The sequence below is a fragment of the Cyprinodon tularosa genome, unplaced genomic scaffold, assembly GCF_016077235.1.
Source record: "Cyprinodon tularosa strain WSP-4 unplaced genomic scaffold, ASM1607723v1 ctg267, whole genome shotgun sequence".
Classification (NCBI taxonomy): domain Eukaryota; kingdom Metazoa; phylum Chordata; class Actinopteri; order Cyprinodontiformes; family Cyprinodontidae; genus Cyprinodon; species Cyprinodon tularosa.
The window spans coordinates 1,136,583-1,155,983 of record NW_024038971.1 but is presented as its reverse complement, the minus strand read 5'-3'; the positions used below and the strand labels follow the sequence as shown (position 1 = coordinate 1,155,983).

At 35.9% G+C, this 19,401-nt stretch overlaps 1 protein-coding gene across 5 annotated transcripts in view; it reads right to left on the bottom strand.

Annotated features, from left to right (window-relative positions):
* Positions 1 to 19,401, bottom strand: part of tnr (tenascin R (restrictin, janusin)) — a 267,509-nt gene that overhangs the window by 71,223 nt on the left and 176,885 nt on the right. For 3 of the 5 annotated variants that reach the window (XM_038289296.1, XM_038289297.1, XM_038289298.1), the window contains 9 exons: positions 18,371 to 18,521; positions 14,082 to 14,260; positions 13,774 to 13,864; positions 13,205 to 13,305; positions 10,725 to 10,827; positions 9,904 to 9,993; positions 8,285 to 8,418; positions 8,022 to 8,151; positions 4,226 to 4,492 (listed from right to left, as the gene is read on the bottom strand). In XM_038289296.1, the coding sequence (XP_038145224.1) occupies positions 4,226 to 4,492; positions 8,022 to 8,151; positions 8,285 to 8,418; positions 9,904 to 9,993; positions 10,725 to 10,827; positions 13,205 to 13,305; positions 13,774 to 13,864; positions 14,082 to 14,260; positions 18,371 to 18,521 (1,246 nt within the window). The remainder of the gene's footprint in view (positions 1 to 4,225; positions 4,493 to 8,021; positions 8,152 to 8,284; positions 8,419 to 9,903; positions 9,994 to 10,724; positions 10,828 to 13,204; positions 13,306 to 13,773; positions 13,865 to 14,081; positions 14,261 to 18,370; positions 18,522 to 19,401) is intronic. The other 2 variants (XM_038289299.1, XM_038289300.1) reach the window with 2 other exon arrangements.

Below are 19,401 nucleotides of genomic sequence, written 5' to 3'. Positions count from 1 at the left end.
TGTAGGCCTAGTTACAAAACTGTGCACAGCAGGAAATAATTTATGAGAGAGAAAACTGTCACAGGGGAAAATGAAGAAACACCAAACCTGGACCCTGACATGCAGTTAGCAAAGATAAACTTATGAAAAAAGGAAAGTGAAAACAAATAAAGTAGGGATATAAAATACGTTAAGGATGTTCAATAAACTAAAAGATATTAAAAAAATACAAGAAACTGTAAAAGCACTAATAATCACAGAATCTTATAAATGACAGTTACAGTATATACCAACTCTTTAATATGAACCAATAAATAAATGCTGAAAGAACCTTCCAAAATAGATGACTATATCCATACAACTGCATTTGATGTTAGCATTTCATGGGTCATGGGCACCAATGTATTAGTTCTTAAAGATGCTATAAATAAAAAATGAAATAGTAAATTAAGAAAAAGTTGTGAAAACAAGCTAAATAATATCTGTTTAAAAATATCTATGAAAGTTAATATTATGATTTATTCCATTCGTAAATCATGTTTACGTATAATTCTATCTATTTTTAATTCTTGTAAATTTTAAAATTTTTTAATGAAGTTTGAAAACCAACACACACAAAAACTGTTGTGCTGGAGATATAATACTTTCTCTGTCCCAGATCCCAGTATTGTGCTGACTGTGTAAGCTTAGATCAAAGCCCAGTTTGAAGTTAGAACTGACCGTTCTAACTATCAAAGTCAGCTCAGAAAAATCTGCTGTTAGAACTGTGACTAAAACATGAAACCAAGCAGCACATTCTAAATGCAGCAAATAAGTTTAATTCGATGCTGAAAGGGAGTGTGAAGCCTCTTCAATGCCCACATTCTAACAAGGCAGATCAAAGTAGGGCCCTGAACTAACTGCAGAGAAAAGAGAGGTGCAAAAAATATTATGAATGTGTCTCCAAATCCCCATTCAATTTCACCCTGGAAAATTTCCCTCTAATATAGGTTAATCTTATATAAAGAGCAGGAGCCCAAAGCTACCAAAGTGTTCTTCTTATTATTAAAATTGGGACTTCTGGCACGTGTTATATACCTTAGTTTTTAATCCTAGCATTTTCCATTTGCTCAATTTCTCCAATTCTTTCTTTCTTTAAATCAGCTTTTTGTTTCTAAAGAGAAAACTAAAATGTTTTTCAAAGAATATAACCCTGATTCTTAGTCCTGAACACAGAGTGGGCTACAATAATTAAATTTGGCATATACTATATTTGGTTATACTGTATCTTATCCATGCATAGCAATTAGACACAGAAGCCCTATTAAAAAAGAAGGACTTTGTTACAAGTAAGCTGGCTCCCTGGTTTAAGAGCTGTTTACATTTAGAATGGCATTCTAAACGTAAAGAGAAATTTGACTTACTGTAATCTCGAAAAACAGTGTACAGCTGTATTTAGATGTAATAAAAAAAAAAAAAAACTTGAATGCTTTAAATTCAAAAATCCGCTAGTGAAATTAAATGTTGCAGTCATTCATGGAGTTCTCTTTAACCAGCTCTTGTGTGTTGATTGCTGTATGCAGGAAGGATCTTCTGTAGTGGTTTGCCTTGCACAGGATCTGGAGAAGCCTCTGACTGAAGACACTCTGTTGTTGCTTATAAATCTTATTAAGAGGATGCTCACTACTGTCCATAATGTTCTTAACTTTATGAAGAATTTTTTCTTTGAGAAAAATCTCCAGAGTGCTGTTCAAGGAACTCCAGAGGAATTCCTAGAACAGTCATGCTTTATTACCATAAGCTTTTTTTCAAGTCATTGCTACCAGCAGATGATAAGGAAGAGATCACGCTCTCCATAACAGACTTATAAAAGATACAGTATGAAGCATTTTGATTCAAACGCCAAAGGACCTAAGCTTTCTTAGATGACTTCACAGTTGCATCTCCAGTTGAGTTTGTTGTCCGGTTGAACACCAAGGTATTTACACTCCTCCACCACCTCCACTTCTTTTCCCAAGATGTGAACAGATTGATCTTGTTCCTCTTTTTTTTTTTTTTTTCTGAAATCTACAATAACCTCCAGATGATATTTCCACACCATGCCACAAAGCGTTCACTAACTTCTAGTACATCTTTGATGCACCCAATGACTGTAGAGTCATCTGAGCATTTCTGCAGATAACAGGACTCTGACTTTGAAATCAAAGGTGTACCGAGTAACAATGAATGGTGAGAATAATGTCCCCTGTGGTGATCCTGTGCTGCTGATTCCTTGATTAGACGGTTGACCCCTCAATCTAACAAACTATGGTCTGTTTGTCAGGTAGTCTTTTATCCAGGCAATTGTTGATGCCTCCACCTGAGTCTTCTGAAGTTTTTCACAAAGTAAGTCAGGCCGAACTTTGTTAAATGCTCAGGAGAAATCAAAGAACATGATTCTACAAGTGCTCTCTGCCTTATCTGAATGACAGTTGGTTTGTTGCAGCAAGTGTATGATGGCATCTTTAACTCCAACTCCACAGGGATAAGCAAACTGCAGGTTGTCTTGATAACTGATTGTTTGCTGAGGTGAACCAACAGATGTGAAATGTCAGGGCAACAGGTCTATAGTCACTGAGGACTGTTGGCTTGTTGAACCGGAACAAAAAGACCCTTTGTAATAAAAAAAAATAAAAATCTCTTCACTGAGGAGAATAAAAATAATACTACACATTTACTATAGTTGTCAAACTCACAAAGACCCATAACGCTGTTGAACAATCTATTCCAACTACCATTAGTAGTAATGATTTTATAGAATTCTTCTTAAATAAGATTAATCCTACTAATAATGAGATCATGGGCACCCCACCATATATGATTAATTTACCCTTAGTAAAAGATAATATGCGGTAACTATAGAAACCAGCATTTGTTTTGATCTTTTTTTTATCCAGTTGAGCTTTCAGAGTTATAAAAATTTGTATCTTCATCTAAGCCTCCACTCTGTATTTTAGATCCAAGTCTAACAAAGTAGTCCCGATGATTTCTAACTAAGTTTTAGAAGTTCAGACTGATCCTTGTTCTGCTGAAGGATTCTTCCTGTTAAAATATTTTTTTTTCTCCACTGTTGCTGGATGCTCGCTCTGGATTCCTGTAACCTTCACAAGAGTCAACAACATAATGCAAGTGAATACTGTCATCACATGCTCTTCCAGCAGAAACCTGCAATCAATGATTTGATCCAATAAGCTGGTCTTGCTTAGATAGTGTTAACCTGTCTGACTGTGTGATCTGAATGAAATGTCTCTGTAAACTTGCCTTAAGATGACATGTTGTTATTGGATGGTATATATTCCAAATACTGTAATCTGAATTAAATTGTATTGTAATTAGTATTTACCAACTCATATGTGAATATCTAATTTAAAATCAGATTTTTACAACAAGCTTATACAGATAAAACATAAAAACTGTCAAGGAAATTATTCTATAGGGTAAAATAAATAAATATAAAATAAAAAAAATAAAATAATTTTAATTACAATGAAAAGGGAAGGAATTTATGATTGTTAAGTGTAACCCATTGAATTAAATGTAAAGAAAACATTGAAAAACCTGGAAGAAAATACAAAATGTACAAATGTACCAATTTTTACATAATTCTTCTTGCAGCATTGTTTTTGAATTCACAAGAAACATTGGATCATTAGTCAGACTTCCTGTTGGTTCATAATTTGTCAGTGGTAAGCTTTAGCCATCTGATTTCAGTTGAAAAGAAAAGTATTTTTTGTCTCAAATGAAACAAACAAGAGTCTAACTCTAATTAGAAAAGACCTTCTTCCAAAGCTCTGCAAAACTCAACAGCTCAAAAACGAAAATAGCAGACACAGAAATATGAAATAGTTATTTGCTACTTCAAACATAACCATATATCCATTCTTTTTCCTTTTTTTCACCTTAAGGCACTTTATTCTCAGTTATTCAAATATCAGTGATGACTATGCAACAAATTCAGGTATGTGGTAAAAATTTAACTGTCCTTCATTTAAATAAAACAAAATGATTTTTATAACACAAATGCTTTTGGCGGAGGTGAGGTAAAGTGACTGTGCCATTTTTATATTTTCCCAGGGTTAGGAATCAGTCAAAAAATAATGAGCTCTTACGAACATCACCCTTCACAGTTAATAAATTCATCAGCTAAATCCCTGCTTGGAGAGGGTAACAAATGCTAAACCTGTTTTTCCTATGATACACACAACACATTTCTGACCAAGCAGCTCACCTGTCATGAATGATGCTGTGATTGGCTCAGAAGTATCATCCCCTTGTATTGTGATTAAACTAAACGTGTAGTGAGTGGATGGCAGCAGGCCCTGGACCAGTGACCTCGTCTTGGAGCCATCCAGTGTCACCTTAGAAGTGTCAGTCCCGTCGGCAGAGCTGTAGCTCAAAATGAAGAGATTGGCGGGTGGTGCCGGGGAGCTCCATGACACTAACACTGAATCTGATGTCCCTTCTGACAGGTAAAGCTGGGTTACAGGCCTGATCCCTGGAGGAATGGGGGTTTACAAGTCACTAGGTAGCTTTCAAGAACATGTTAATATTCCAGCGGTGAATGAGAAGCACTAAGGTACAAACAGCTGCAGGATGAATGAATATAAATGTCAAAGCCATGCAGTGATGGATGAGAGCTCTCCAAGATGATGTAATAGATTCTTTATAATAAAGTTGAGAAGATTAGCCTTAATGAACAAGGTGATTCAGAGCAAACTGCAGTCATGTGGCAATGATGATTTAATTGGTCATGAAATTGAGAAACTAATAACATTATCCAGAATAATGATGAAGATCTGAAAGTACTTTGACAGCATGATAGCAGATGCTGCCGTCATGTGTGACCTGAACAGGAGATGCTGTAATGTATACAAATCCCCACCAAATGCAGGAAGAGTTTAATTTGATTAGCCAAGTTTGGATTCATATATAACAGGATAAATATGGCAAGAATATCTTCCCCTCAGTTGATTCATCTAAATGAAATACACTGTGGAGATCTTTTCCCATCAGCCATTGTATTAAACCTGCACTGTTATTACTGACCTGCTTTTGCAATGTCTCTGTAAGCTGCAAGTTTATATCTTTCACAAGTTTCTTGAACCTTAGCTAGAACACTGTCAGCAGAATTATGTGTTCTACAAAGAGCATTTTGTCTTATTCATTATTTCTTAATTGTCCTTGTTTAGAGTAGCAGAGGAAGATGGTAAGCAAAAGGTGACCCACTTCTCTAAGAATGATGTTGTAGGATAAAGTTCTTTGGATCTGTCTTTGGAATGTCACTTAGATGTTCTAAATAAAATTAGCCTGGATATGATGCAGTGTTTTTTATCAAATAAGAGGACAGGAAATCCTTAGAGAGTTGATATAAAAGTAGAAATATTGGGACACCTGAGATTAACACCATATGTTTGTAACACCCCGAGGTATCCACAAAGACATGGACTGGACTCATCCTACCCACTACAAGCACAAAGTAATATCAGCCGATCATTCATAATTTACAGCTAAATAAAGGTCTCGATAAATTTTTAACCTTATGTTCTACTAACAATACTAAAAAAATGTGTTCCAGGCATATCTTCAAACATCTGTAGGTGAGCACTGATGGGACCATAAAAAGGAAGTGGAGCAAATATAATATCATAAAACTTCTGAACATGAAACAAAGTCAGTTTAAATATTTTTCCGAATTAAAAAAATATATATATATATCTTTAACTGTTTTATGTGTCTAAGATATTGAAAGGCTGTTGATTTTAAATTCAACTGTATTTCAGTATTTTTATTTAGGGCTAACAGTACGTCTCAAACAACTACTATATACTCTTTACGAGGGCTGCAGCGATTAGTTGGCATAACTAACAATATTAACCATGAAACACAATTGATTAAATACGTCAAAACATTTTTTTTAATTAAAATGGCTGCTTGTCTCAATATGGCTGATGAGTTTGAGTAAGTTAAAGCACTCTATCGCATGATTCTCAGTGGTTTAGAGGGCAGTAATGTAATGACAGGGACTAAAGGGGAAAAAAGTGAGTTAAGCTTCATAAACTTTGTTCTTGAGCTATCACAAAGCAGATCTTCATGCTCAACTCAGATTTTTTTGACATAATCTTTCATAACACTGAATAAATTCGACCCATACCAGGCTGCAGTCTAAACCGCAGACGAATGTAGACGCCACATAGGCAAAACACAGAATTAATGATGAATGTGATTTTCACTAAAAGTATTAATTAAAGCATTGTTGAAAAAAAAAAAGAGAATGCCAGTGTCTCTATGTTATTAAAGTATTAAACAACCGGAGCTGACAGTATAATGACTCCGTTATGAACAAAGAAAGTAAGCAAAGATAGCACAACTATTAGGAACACACATTTGCAAAGCATCACTGAATGCTGCAGCTGTAAAGAAGGCCCATTTTAAAAGTTTAATAAAATGCGGCATGACCATTCAGGCTGATTCAAGTTTTGAAGTGAAAGTGAAAAAGACAGACATGAGTGGCATATGGGCAAAAGTACTAGATTTGGGTCAATTTCCCTGCAGTGTAGAATGATTTAAGGTGAGAATCTAACCATGTGAAGCAATTACCCCACCCCCCACCCCCCATCTCTTGTATTACATCTTGTCCCAGAAAAAGTTAACTTAAATAAATACCAGATCCACTGACTTCTAATAAAATAAAACACAGACTTCAGCAGGAACACAGCTTGAGCCTGTATGTCAAAGTAATTTCAATAAGTGGACTACAGGATCTCTTGTAACTAAATTTAGGAAGACCAACATTGCTACAAAGTGGCAGAAACAACTTGTTCAAATATACAGTAAAAATATTAAAAATGTCATGCTCATGTTTAGTAGAGAAACTTTTAAATTAAGGAATCAACTTAAAGTAATCTTTCAAACAGAAGAGTGAATACTGAATATATTTAATTGTTTTAATTTCTGTGGGTTATTTGTTGAAAACATGTTATTATCAATAAAGCAATACAATATGTGCAGGAATAAATCCAGGAGCACAGACAGTGTCAATCCACAGAAAGTCCCTGGCATCTGTTATTGGTTTTTAGGATTACAGGTGTATCTCAGTGCTGACATCTTTAGCCAATAGGGCAAACAATGGATGAAAAGATGACAAGCCACATCAAAAGGCTTACTCTGACTCTTTTGATCCACATTTTATCTTATTCTCCTCTCTGCAGGTGATTAAATTGGAGTTACCACGGTTAGGAGAACAGAATGACGAGGATGATGATAATGTAGTGATAGCGAGAACTGCCAGTCTGCCATGAGGGCAGCAGTGAACAAGAAAGCAGATGATGATAATGACAGGAGAAGACAGCGGTGCCCATCATTTGGACATCATCCTTTGTGTTTGCAAAAACCACATGAAGCTTTTTACAAAAGCATCAAAGAGTCTACAGAGGTGAGAAGAGTGACGGATGATCTGATGTGTGATTGGTTGGACAGAAAGAATGGCATCAAGCTTAGAAAGAAGACAACAGTGTAGCAAGGCAACTGTGAGGCCACGGTATTGCACATATGCAGTTGAAACAAATACATTTACATGCAAAACAGAGGTGCAATAAGAAAACACTTGTAACGAGCTCATTAACTGACTTGAATAATTTACCTCTGCTAATTGCTTCTTTAAAGCCTTAAAGGTCCTGTTTTCTTTTAGCATGAATCACCTTACCTGCAGCTAGACTTCAGTTCATTATAATCACCTTCCGCATGATTATGCAGTGGCCATACTTGGCTGATCTTGTTGTATTTATCTATGAACCGATTTTTCTTTGACATATTTTGGTTGATTCAAAGGATGTAAAGTGATACTGGCTAAATAAGTTTCTGTAAAACTGAGAAAAATAAGCAACAGAAGCTTTTTTTGTTTTTTAAAGAAAATGTTTCTTAAGAAAGCTTTTAAATTGCATGTTATTTTCACATTTTCCAAAAGTGTGACTTAGATGTTTGACTGACCTAATTTCTGAGCAGCAAAATCTGACATTTCTCTTTACCTGTGTAGGCATCTATGGTTGCTGCCGTGCTCTGCTGTCTCCCTCTATTTGCTGCTACTGTAATGGTATATTCAGTTCCAGGCTCCAGGTCTGTCAGGGTCGTGGTTGTTATGTCTTTAGGTACCGTCACCTAGAACAGAAAGAATAAGGTTAAGAGCAATAACAACCTACATTTCCTCTTATCGGTACAGAGTACAATGTAGATGTCATTAACATATGAGTAATTGCTCAGTAAACTGGCTCACATTTGTTGTGTCTTTTACCTTAGTCGTAATGCCAGAGGAGGATGTGTAGGTGACCCTGTAGTGGTCAATTGGACCTTGGACTACACCCCACACCAGAGTGATGGAGTTGTCTGTGGAAGCTGTCACAGTTAAATCCATGGGTACATCCAGACCTATAATACCAGAGGGCAAACATGATTTCATTACATCCAGTAGTGCTGAGAAACAATTTCCACCCCACAGATCTGAGACAGGATTTTACGGGAGAATATGACTGTTATTTTCCCCCAAAAATCTATTTTCGTCTGTTCAAACAACAGACACTGCATAACAAATAAAGAAGCCTTTACTGTTAATGTTCTCTTAAACCCAATGTTATTTGTTTGCCTCTACTTTCTTCCTGCTTGGAGTCGTGCTGCAAAATTACACTTATTTCAGGAAAACCTGGATATAGATACTCTTATGCAAAGTAGGAATAAAATATTCAAAGCATAATGCTTAATTTTTTTTCAAATCTTTAAAAATGAATATACTTTTTAGTGTTGGTTTATAAATCTTAAAAAAAAAACTGCAAGGTAATTGGAAGTTTTTTCAATTTCCTTTTCAGCTCTGATATTATGAGAAACAGGAGATGTATCACATAATGTATTTTCAAAAGAAAGTATTTCATCAGTTCTTCCAAAACATTAATCGTTTAAAGCCTAAATCATATTATAATTGTCAAAAATGAATTTGTTTTAGATTTGTCATTTCACATTCTGACAAATAAAAAATAAAATCAAATAATGGGTTTACTTGGATTATTTATTTGTATCGCTTGTGATAAATTAGGCATTTCCTTGTAATTTATTATAGATTTTCGGTTCTGTTCCTGTTATTGTATAAGTCAGATTTTTATGAGCATAAACAACACGCTGATGATGTAAAGGAGATAAATCTAAATGAATCCTGTTTTTGAAGTTTCCTCACCAGATACCGAAACAAAAATACTAAGACAGCAAGTAGCTACTTTTAAAGAAACATTACCTAATGGTGTGACAGAATCAGAGCCTTCACAACCTTCAAAGTGAAAAGACTTTGAGGAGATAACAAAATTATCTTAGTTTGCCAATTGTAAAACCAACATGGGCATATAAGAGTCTATCAAAACTATCAACTAGAAAGGTTAACAATGCACCCATCTGCACTGACATTTCAAACAGGTGAAAGTTGAATCAAGCTTGTTTTTTTTTTCTGCTCTCAGTCAAACGACTCAAAGCACAATAGACATTTAAATGTCCCAGAGATGAAAGGAAAGGGCCATTAGTGAAATGGCATGGATGATTACAGATTTGAAAAGCTGCACTAGGATGTTTATTTATTTCCCCAAACTGTTCAATTACTCTATAAAATCTTAATTTCTACAAACCTCCATAAATTACCTATGTTAAATTTGTGGTAGCCAAACTGCACATCTTATTTATAAGGTCTCTTATAGTGACCAATATTGATTGAAACATGAGTACTCAGGTCATGTGTAGCAGTGTGTGTTTATATACAAATAGGTCAACTTACTTGTTGTAATGCTGATATTTCCCAAGAAAATATTCACTATTGTAAATATGCAGAAGTTGCTCCCTGTTTTATTACAGTGAATCATGAAGTATTTTTTTACCCACCTGTCCTGGCATTCATCGTCGCAGGCGTACTTTGGTTGATACCTTTCATGGCAGAGATTCCAATGCCGTACTCAGTGCCCGGCAGCAGGTCTGGTGCACAGGGATGGAGAGAGAAGCAGAAAATTCAACAACCAATACATCAAACTCTAGCAAGCTGTTTTACATTTTCCTTATCACAGAAATGCGACACCTAGAAGAAAACATTTTCCATAACAGCTCTAGAAGAAATACTAAGGTGATGGGGACATTTGCATTGACATTGTGGTGATTTTGGTAGAGATCTGTTTTTGTCAGTTCCATCATTTTGGTTGAATTTAGCTGAGCTGTTTCAACTCCTGAGCTCCAGAAATAAAGATGAAGAGATGAGCAATGGAAAATAAAGTGGGCGAATGACAGATTATTAGAGAGACTCAGGGAGAGAGAAAATTAGAGTGGCAGAGAAAGAACGTGGAGAAAGTATTGATTCGAGTGGCCTAAAGATATAACAAAGGGGCCCTTTGTTTCTGTTCTCATACAGGTTTGCAGCACCAAGACCTTTCAAAAAGAAAAAAAAATCCCAGCTGATCCATCTTTCTGACAGCCGTTCAATGTGTCTGCATTTCTGCAGATACAATCAGTAACCCATCAACAAAATGTTAGCAGCAGAGATAATCACACCATGTAAAACATATTCTCTTTGTGACATCTTCAGTACATATTAGATGCACTGTGATAAGACTGACGGCTGGAGAAAAAACAGGGAGTGAATCACAAGACCTCTGCCGATGTTAGTAATAAATAATTCAGCAGGACTTTAAACACTTTTTTTAATCTGCACTTACCTGTAAGGTTAGTCTTGGTGGTGGCACCCTCATTGCGCGGCACAATCACCTTATCATACTGATCTCCTGCTAAGGTGCTGTACACCACCTGATAGGCTTCCACCTGTATTTCAACATTTTGCAGAAACACAAATATGAATGAAATAATAAAAACAATATATATATATATATATATATATATATATATATATATATATATATATATATATATTAGTGCTGTCAATCGATTAAATTTTTTTAATCGCGATTAATCGCATCAATGCCTGAGTTAACTCGCGATTAATCGCATTTTAATCGCAAATTTTTTTTCTGATTGAAAATCATTTAAATACTCTCGATGACATACAAAAAATACATACAGGCTAGGTTTGTGCCAATGTTCTTTTTTTAAAATGAAAACAGGTCACAGACACTGATTTATGCCAAAAATAACAAATATGTAGCCAAAAAAAAAAGGCCCTGAAAACAGGCTGATGTAAAAGACAGTCTTTACAGTTAATACAGTCTTTTGAACAAAGACAAGCATTTTACCCTACTGCTATAAAATGTAGTACAGTTAACATTAGATGTTAATTAACCAAGATAATAATGAACAATTTTCAATCAATACATCAAAATCAATAGACCAACATCACTAGATGGAGGTAGTCTATGAAAGTTACTTTTCAGACTCTTAACAAAAATGAGAACACACACACACCCACCCACCCACACACAGACACACCCACCCACACACACACGATACCGACCTGTGACAGCAAGAGTGCCGTAGCAGATTCCATTTCAGCGTATTTCAGGTTGCTACTAGTTACCAGACACTCAACTTGTTTGTTGGTGGTGGGGCTTAAAGGAAAGGCACTAGCGTCACCCAGTGTATGAGCGTCTTTTTCCCTTGAGGAGCTCCGCTCTCGAAGCCTATGAGAAATGCATACACCGGGGGAAAATAGCCCCGCCTTCTCGCAGGCTGCAGCGGGATGTACTTGGAAAATTTTACCATAAAACCACATAGCGTTAATCTCACGTTAAAAAAATTATCGCCGTTAAAATGGCCTCGCGTTAACGCGATAATAACGCGATTATTTTGACAGCACTAATATATATATATATATATATATATATATATATATATATATATATATATATATAAAAACAGGAAAGCTTTATATTAAATTATCTACAATAAAATGAACAAGCAAGACCTTGCAGTGTCTTATTCTGTGGAAAAAAAGATTAAGCTGGGAGTCAGTCAGCAGGTATGTTATCTTTATAAAGCCTATGAAGGACAGATGAGTTAAGTTCTGCAAGACACCTCAATGGAATTGTTTCTCTATAGTTACATCCTAAACTGTTACAACATATAACCACATTTTATTTAGTTGTTTTTTTTTTTACTTGTATGTATCGTGGCTTGGTTTATCCTCTATGCTCAATTTATTATGAGGGATATTTATTTTATTGATCAATGAAAGTCAATAACAATGATTTGATTGTGGTATACATTTTTTTTTATGTTACTGAATAAAACAATGCTCTGCGACTGTTTTTAAATCTATTGATATAATGATAAAGCATTTAAAAAAAGAGTAAAAAAAAATTTCCAGCCAAACAACCAAACACAATGTTTAAAAAATTTTTGTCACAAAAGCAGATAAAAACAAAAAAAATATTCCAGAAGGTATTTCATTCAAAGTATATTAGTGACCTATCATGAAGTTAACTGTGGGTATTTAAGTTGTAAATTTAACAACATAAATACCTAAATTTTCAAAATCTCCTAAATATACTACAGAGACCGATAATGTCAAATGCAATAAAGTATTCCAAAGCAAATGAGCATTTGCATGGAGTTAAAGCATGAATGCAGGTGATTTAATCCAGATAAAGGTTAACATTTTATTCAAATTCAAATAAAAAAAAGAACGTTTAAAAAGTCAGTTAATGCAAACTGTTGGGATAGAAAAAAAAACTGTAAGTATTAACATAGTTTTAAGAATTTTCTTTCTTCAAACTTACAACTAATTATAGATCTCTCCAACATCCCTGAGGGGAATTGACAACCCTTGATCAACAGTAATAGCCTCAATATCCTTACAGTCAGACATTCAGTGTAAGTCGTGATTATCCATAACTTGGGTTAATCTATTTTCCACATAATTAAACTTAATCTCCCTGCTTGCAATTAGTTCCGAAAATCTTAAATGTTCTTGTTTTTTTTAAGTCAACTGCATAAAAAACGACTGTTGCTTTTGCTGTCTGTCGATGAATTGTTTTAAATTAGGCAATGCTCAGTGCTAAAATCAACAGATGTTTTACTTTAATCCGATAAACAGATAATTTCATAAGCAAAACAGAGGTTGCAGAACTAACATCTAAATGACTAAATCCTCTTATCCTGAGATGAATCCCACAGCCATCAATCTCTTAAAGTGGTTGAAAGCAAATTGAGACAAATGGATTAAATCTGCCTCACGTCTCTTTACCTCAGCCTCACTGTTATCCCATTCAAGCTCGAGGGTAGTGGAGGTCTTGGACACAAGCCGTAAGTTCTTGGGGGCATCAATCTCTGAGAAGAACGATAAAGCTGACAATGTTGGGAACACAGAGACCGACTCTCAGAGATTTTGAGCAAGGAAATATATGAACAGTTTAAAAGCTTATCACAAACAGATAAAGGTAGAAATACCATACCAGATTTAAGTTAAGGCTGACACTTGAAATGTCTTTAAAGCATTTTCTGATAAATATTTGCAATTTCATTTTAAATTCTCAAGTCCACATCAACTCTTGTTAAACTATAGCTGAAAAATAATACACTCCAATACCTTTTTTGTAGATTTATGTGTAAAAGGTTGTATTTTTCATCACAACTATTGGCAAAGTAAAGACATGTATGACCTAGAACAGCTTTTAAAAGCCGTTTTGTCCAAAGCAGATAAACAATGAAGCATTCACTATAGGCCGTTGTACCATAACTCTCGATGCTGCCTTTGAGGCATGCACAGGAGATGGACACCCAGCATCACTACATCTGTTTGCTGTCAGACCTCACCGGTTGTAAATTCAGTGGAAATAGATCCGCTTTCATTTCCTTTCCTTACTCCGCTTACTGACACCTCATACCGTGAACCAGGACGTAAGACCTATAAAATAGTAGAAACCAAATGCATCTGTTTAGGTTAGTAACATGTCTTTTCTACATTTCTAACACAGATGGCAAATAAACCATGAGATTGGAGTCTAACACAAACACAAAACAAATATGAGGAGGTAAAAATCTAGTTTCTTTCTATTATAAAAAGCTGAAACACACATTATAATAGAATCCATTATGAGCCCTAAAAAGCATCACAAACCCACCTGTAATGAGTACTGGGTGAGGGTGGGCTGAAGCCGGAAGGTGGTCCGTGGTCCCTCTCCTCCCACAAGGCCATAACGCAACACGATCTGATCAATCTTTGCTTTTGGTGGAGTCCATTCCACAAATGCTACGGTGTCTGACACATCACGCACTATCAGCTGAGTCGGGCCATCAATCACTGCAAAACAGCATCAAAAAATGTAAACGAAGCAGGCGTTCTGTTGTCAAGCTGAGCAATAACTGCAAACTGTGGCAACCCTACTTAGTGTGGCAACATAATTTTTTTTATTTTCCAAAATTAAAGGGTAAGAGACATTCAAGCCAGAGAAGAACAAATAATTTCCCTTTATGAATAGGGAGGGCGACCAATAGCAGTCACAATGGAATTGTCGAATTTCATAGCTGTCAAACTGTAGTGAAAATTGATTTTAGTTAGGCTTTATCTACAGTAATGGTAGGCTACCTGTAAAGAATTTTGTTACAAAATATTTTCCCTTAAATAAAAAGATAATAAAGGCTGTAAGCAGGTTTGGGTGGCCCTCAAACCTTAATGCTGTTTAAATGGGTCCTAACAGCGGCTATTCTGCATCACCACCTAATTGACTCTGATTAGCTTCCAGCACAGTTCCACACATCACCACCTGGCAGTACAATAAGTAAGCTTTATATCCTGTTCAGTGGCATAATGGCTCAGTTTAGGACTGGTGCAAAGGGCTTAAGCTTTTGTAGAGATACAATGGTAAATGGCCTGTACTTATATAATGCTTTTTTAAGTCAAGAGACTGGATCAAAGTGCTTTGCACTACTTCAGTCATTCACCCAATCACTCACACACTGATGGTCGCGAGCTCACTTAAAGAAGTGCCACCAGTCTTTCTGACCACCATCAGTAGGCAATGTGGATAAAGTGTCTTGCCCAAAGACACAATGACACTGAAAGGAGCCGGGGCTTAAACCGCCAACCCTCCGATTGCAGGACGAACTCCTTCATCCGACGCCACTGTCAACCAATGAACCTTCCTTATGGAAAGATTAATTAAGATTTTTGATTAAATTTGTAAAAAAAGGTACATGACGTTATTATTATTAGACAAAGTTTGATGCTTCTATTGATTAATATTGAATACAACAATTTATCGTAATACAACTGCAACCTTTGATGTCTTTAGAAGGCGTTTTTTTTTTTTTTTTTTTTTGGGATAGACCAACTAGTATATTGAAGGCTATGATATACAATTGAGAAGTGGAATTAAAAAATATATTTTTGTTATTTTAAAAATTTGAGAAGTGTCCCTTGAATGTTTATTAAATGCTTCTGTGGCAATTATGTCATCAAAAAATTTGAGGATTTTCTCAAGTAGCGTAGCACAATTTCAGTAAAATTCAACCTCCAATTTCTGTCAATAGCTGTTTTACACAGAATGGATTGAAGATGTCGACATCAACATTTTTTCAAGTCTTGCAATATTTTCTCTGCTGGCTTTTAGTCTAGGATTTAGCTTGGATATCTGAAAAAATATGAATATGCTTTAATCCAAACCACAATTTGGTGTGCTTGCTCTTTATTGCTTTTGTTTGGCTTTTATTGATTATATACGATTAAAATAAGGAGTTGGTACCTGTAAAAGGATAATTGCTTCTGCAAAGCACGTTATGCTTTTGTAAAAAATCAAGTCTGGGGAATATAGGCCCCTCTCACCAATTTAATCATTCTCCATTCCTTTGTTATAAATCAAATCCAAATGTATTTTGTGAACTCCAATATAAACTAGCTAAATTTTGAATATCTAGGGTGTGATATCTCTTTTTTTGCCTATAATAACAAACTCCATTAGACATATCATAATAGTTTTATATATTGTTTTTCCATTTTTATATGGATTTACTTTGCATACCTCAGCCTATACATTTAAAAGTTGAACAGCACTCTATAAAGTACTACACATTGATAAAGCGTAGTCACAAACATGTCTTACAGTGGTCTTTTTCTTACTATCTCTGAGCACCTGAGATATAAATAAGTCTCAAATTTTAGGCTTGACATATTGCAGGTCCACCCTTATCCTTTATGTATTAGAAATTGGCCCCTAGGGTCTCGTCCCAGAAAATAACCTGAGGAAGGCACTTGCTGGGAACCATCCGCCAAACCAGCCCTGCTCTCCCTCTGGGTTTACTTCCTGACTCCTTACGGTGCTCGCTCCATCTCCAAGGAGGGATAAATCTTTGTTATGAATAATTTAGGAACTTCAAATTTGTCTTTTCCCCTTTTTTTTTTATCCAGTATGGTGTCATTCAGTGAGCTACCATAAAAAATTAATGAGGAGATGACATGAATTATTAATCGATACCTAATTACAACCACCCAAAAAACTAACATAGACTTGACAGGAAATTGATGGTGTTTTGACTGCAGATGTCGGCTTCTGAATTGTTATGGATGAGATTTGGATTGGATCTTTTATCCCTAAGTAGTGTCTTCTTTGTGGGGATAGGTGCCTACATGTTAGATTGCTCTGGAGACAAAAATATACCAAGTAAAGTAGCGGTAATTTTAAATGTCTGTATAGTTAGGATGTGTGTCTTTGGGTTTTTTCTTTAACATTGTCTTTATTATCCTTAAGTTGTAGATTCCAACACAGACTTTTTGGTTAGTTAAGTATAAATATTTTTCTGCAATTCTCAGTGATGCCTGTTTAGTGAATCATTAAGATTCCTTTAAAATGATTATAAAAATCATAAAGGAAAACAGACATTTTCTCTAGCTTAATTACATACAGCCATATTCTAAATCTTAGAATATAAATGAAAAGTTAATAATTTTGAGGAATGTACTTCAATAAGCCATTGTCGGGGGGGTATTGTAAAATATCCTACATTATATGGATTTACGGGTACATTTTGGAGACTTAAGGGCTAGTTTTCCTCCCGCAGCAGTGTGTCGCAGTGAGCTTGTCGCAGATATTTTTGATTTATGACCAATATTGAAGCGTGGTCTGTGCTATGTTATTCCACACCACAACGCAAGAGGGACAATTGCAAACTCGCTGTAGATATGGCCTAGGTGTTGAAGGAGTGGGGGCAAGTTTTTGACAATGGGGCAAAAAAGAGCAGGGATCCAGGGGGAAAAAGGGTCCCAGCGTTCTCCCGCACCTCGTTCTTCTAGCTGGTCCATCTGCATGAGTCAGATTCTTATAGAAAATGTGATCTCATGCACGTTAGCAGATGAGTAGACATTCATAGCTCCAGCCTTATCAAAATATTACACTTCGTTCTTAACTGAAGGACACAGCTCTCCTTCCATTTCCAAATGTTTGCCATGTACAGAATGAATATTATAACTGTATATCTAGGCAGAGGAACTGTCTTAATTAAATAAATTTTTGTGGAAAACATCAGTTCAGACACGCAACAGGCAGCCAATACCAAGGTGTAATAAACTCACACATCTTCAGTGATAATTTTCCTATCAGATGCCTCCTGTCTGCGGAACTGTCTGCGGTCCCCCTACAACTTTGGAGAGGTGCAGCAGAGTGTCTGCAGAAGAGGCGGGGGCACATTTGCGTTCACTGCGTCACATATGCAGAAGACCTGGTTTATGAGTATAAATCAGCCTTTAGAGGTACATTGTGAGGACTTAGAGGTACATATGGATGCAATGGGTTGGAACTGCCTTATTTTGTTTCTGTCTCTGGACCGGCAATAGCTGGGGCAACTGTTGGGGATCTAGTTGGGGTTACGAGAGGAGGGGCAGTGTGTGGGGGATCTTTGCTTGAAATGTTCTGAGGTTCCATGTCAGTAGTATGGCTTAGTTGGATATAGGTGTATCACAATTTCTTGACCTCCTCTGGCTTTCAGATCGACTTGGATCAGAAGACTCCTTCAAAAGTTTGTCTATCTGATCTCAATCATGTTGACTGCAGATTCCTTCCCAGGTGGTTTAATGTTTTCAGGGGACAATCTCCCAACTCCGCTGGAAACCCACATCCACTTGGAAACAGGATAGCAGCGTTGGTAAGGTTTTTGGGTACCATGCGCCTTTCTCTGTGCCTCTCTGACATAATAAATAATGGTTTGGGAAATAACCCATGCATGCATAGGGAGAATATGCAAACTCCATATAAAACCCTAGACATTCTTGCTGCAAGACAATAGTCTACAAACTTTTCTTTAAAAAAAAAAAAGTCCAGCTCAATACATTCAGCTCTCAGGTCTGACATACCAGTGTGGGCATGTATTTATAAAGTGAATTCTCACTGCAAATGTCCAACTTACACTTAATCATACTTACAAGTTGTGAAAGTAGCAGTGACTGGCTGGCTTCGACCCTGCTCTCTAAGAGCAACCAGGTTGACTGTGTACTCCTCCCCAGGCCTCAAACCCGTCTGAACAAATGAAGTGATGGTGCTGGGCAGCTGAGCTGTCATGCCACCATCATTGTCCTTTAAAATAAAAGATACACAAAAGATAAGATAAGATCATACTTTAACATAAGATAATATTTCAATAGAAGATTAAAAAGTCCACAATAAGACAGAAGTTTTGGTGGTTGAATTATGAGGTAAATGTCCAGAAAAAAATGTTTTTATTACTTCTTAACTGTTTGATTGTTTAGGACATTAAATTCTTAAAATATATTACCTTGCAAAAATGTGTGTGCAACAATATGTTTCAGGTTGTGTTCTGCAGAGGCAGCACTCTGGGCAATTGTAAAGGACTGTCAATCATCAGCACAGAGGCCCCAGCTACATCCAGCTGTTCTTAAACAGTCCATGTTGCAAATTCACTTCCTGCTGACAGATGTTTTACCTGCTACTGTTCCATGAACCTCAACCACTTACACTTTCAAGATTTTTATCTGTTACACCAGTAAATACTGTGACTCTCTGGCAATGCATTACCATTTAGAATTGTAATTTAGGAAATGGGTTGCTCTGCAGGACATACTCAAAAATAGGAAGGACTATATTTTATTCTTTTAAAATGATAAATGTTAACAGATTCACTGACCATATCAATGAGTTTAGAAGTTCAGATTATTGTTGTGTATGGTATTATTGATTTGTGTCCGCTTACAAGAAATTTAGTCAGAGCTCCCACCCCAAAAGGTCAATGTAAAGGTTTCCATCTAGGAGTTGTTATGGTTTTAGAAGCTAAACATTCATACGTAGGAAACAAATATCAACTTATAGCCAGACATTAACAATGTGTGAAACTAAATATTAACATGTTTTGGCTCTTAATTCAAACTCTACCATTTCCACAAACATGCCCTCAGACTAAACCTAACACCATAATAGTACAACCAGTGCTTTTTCTATT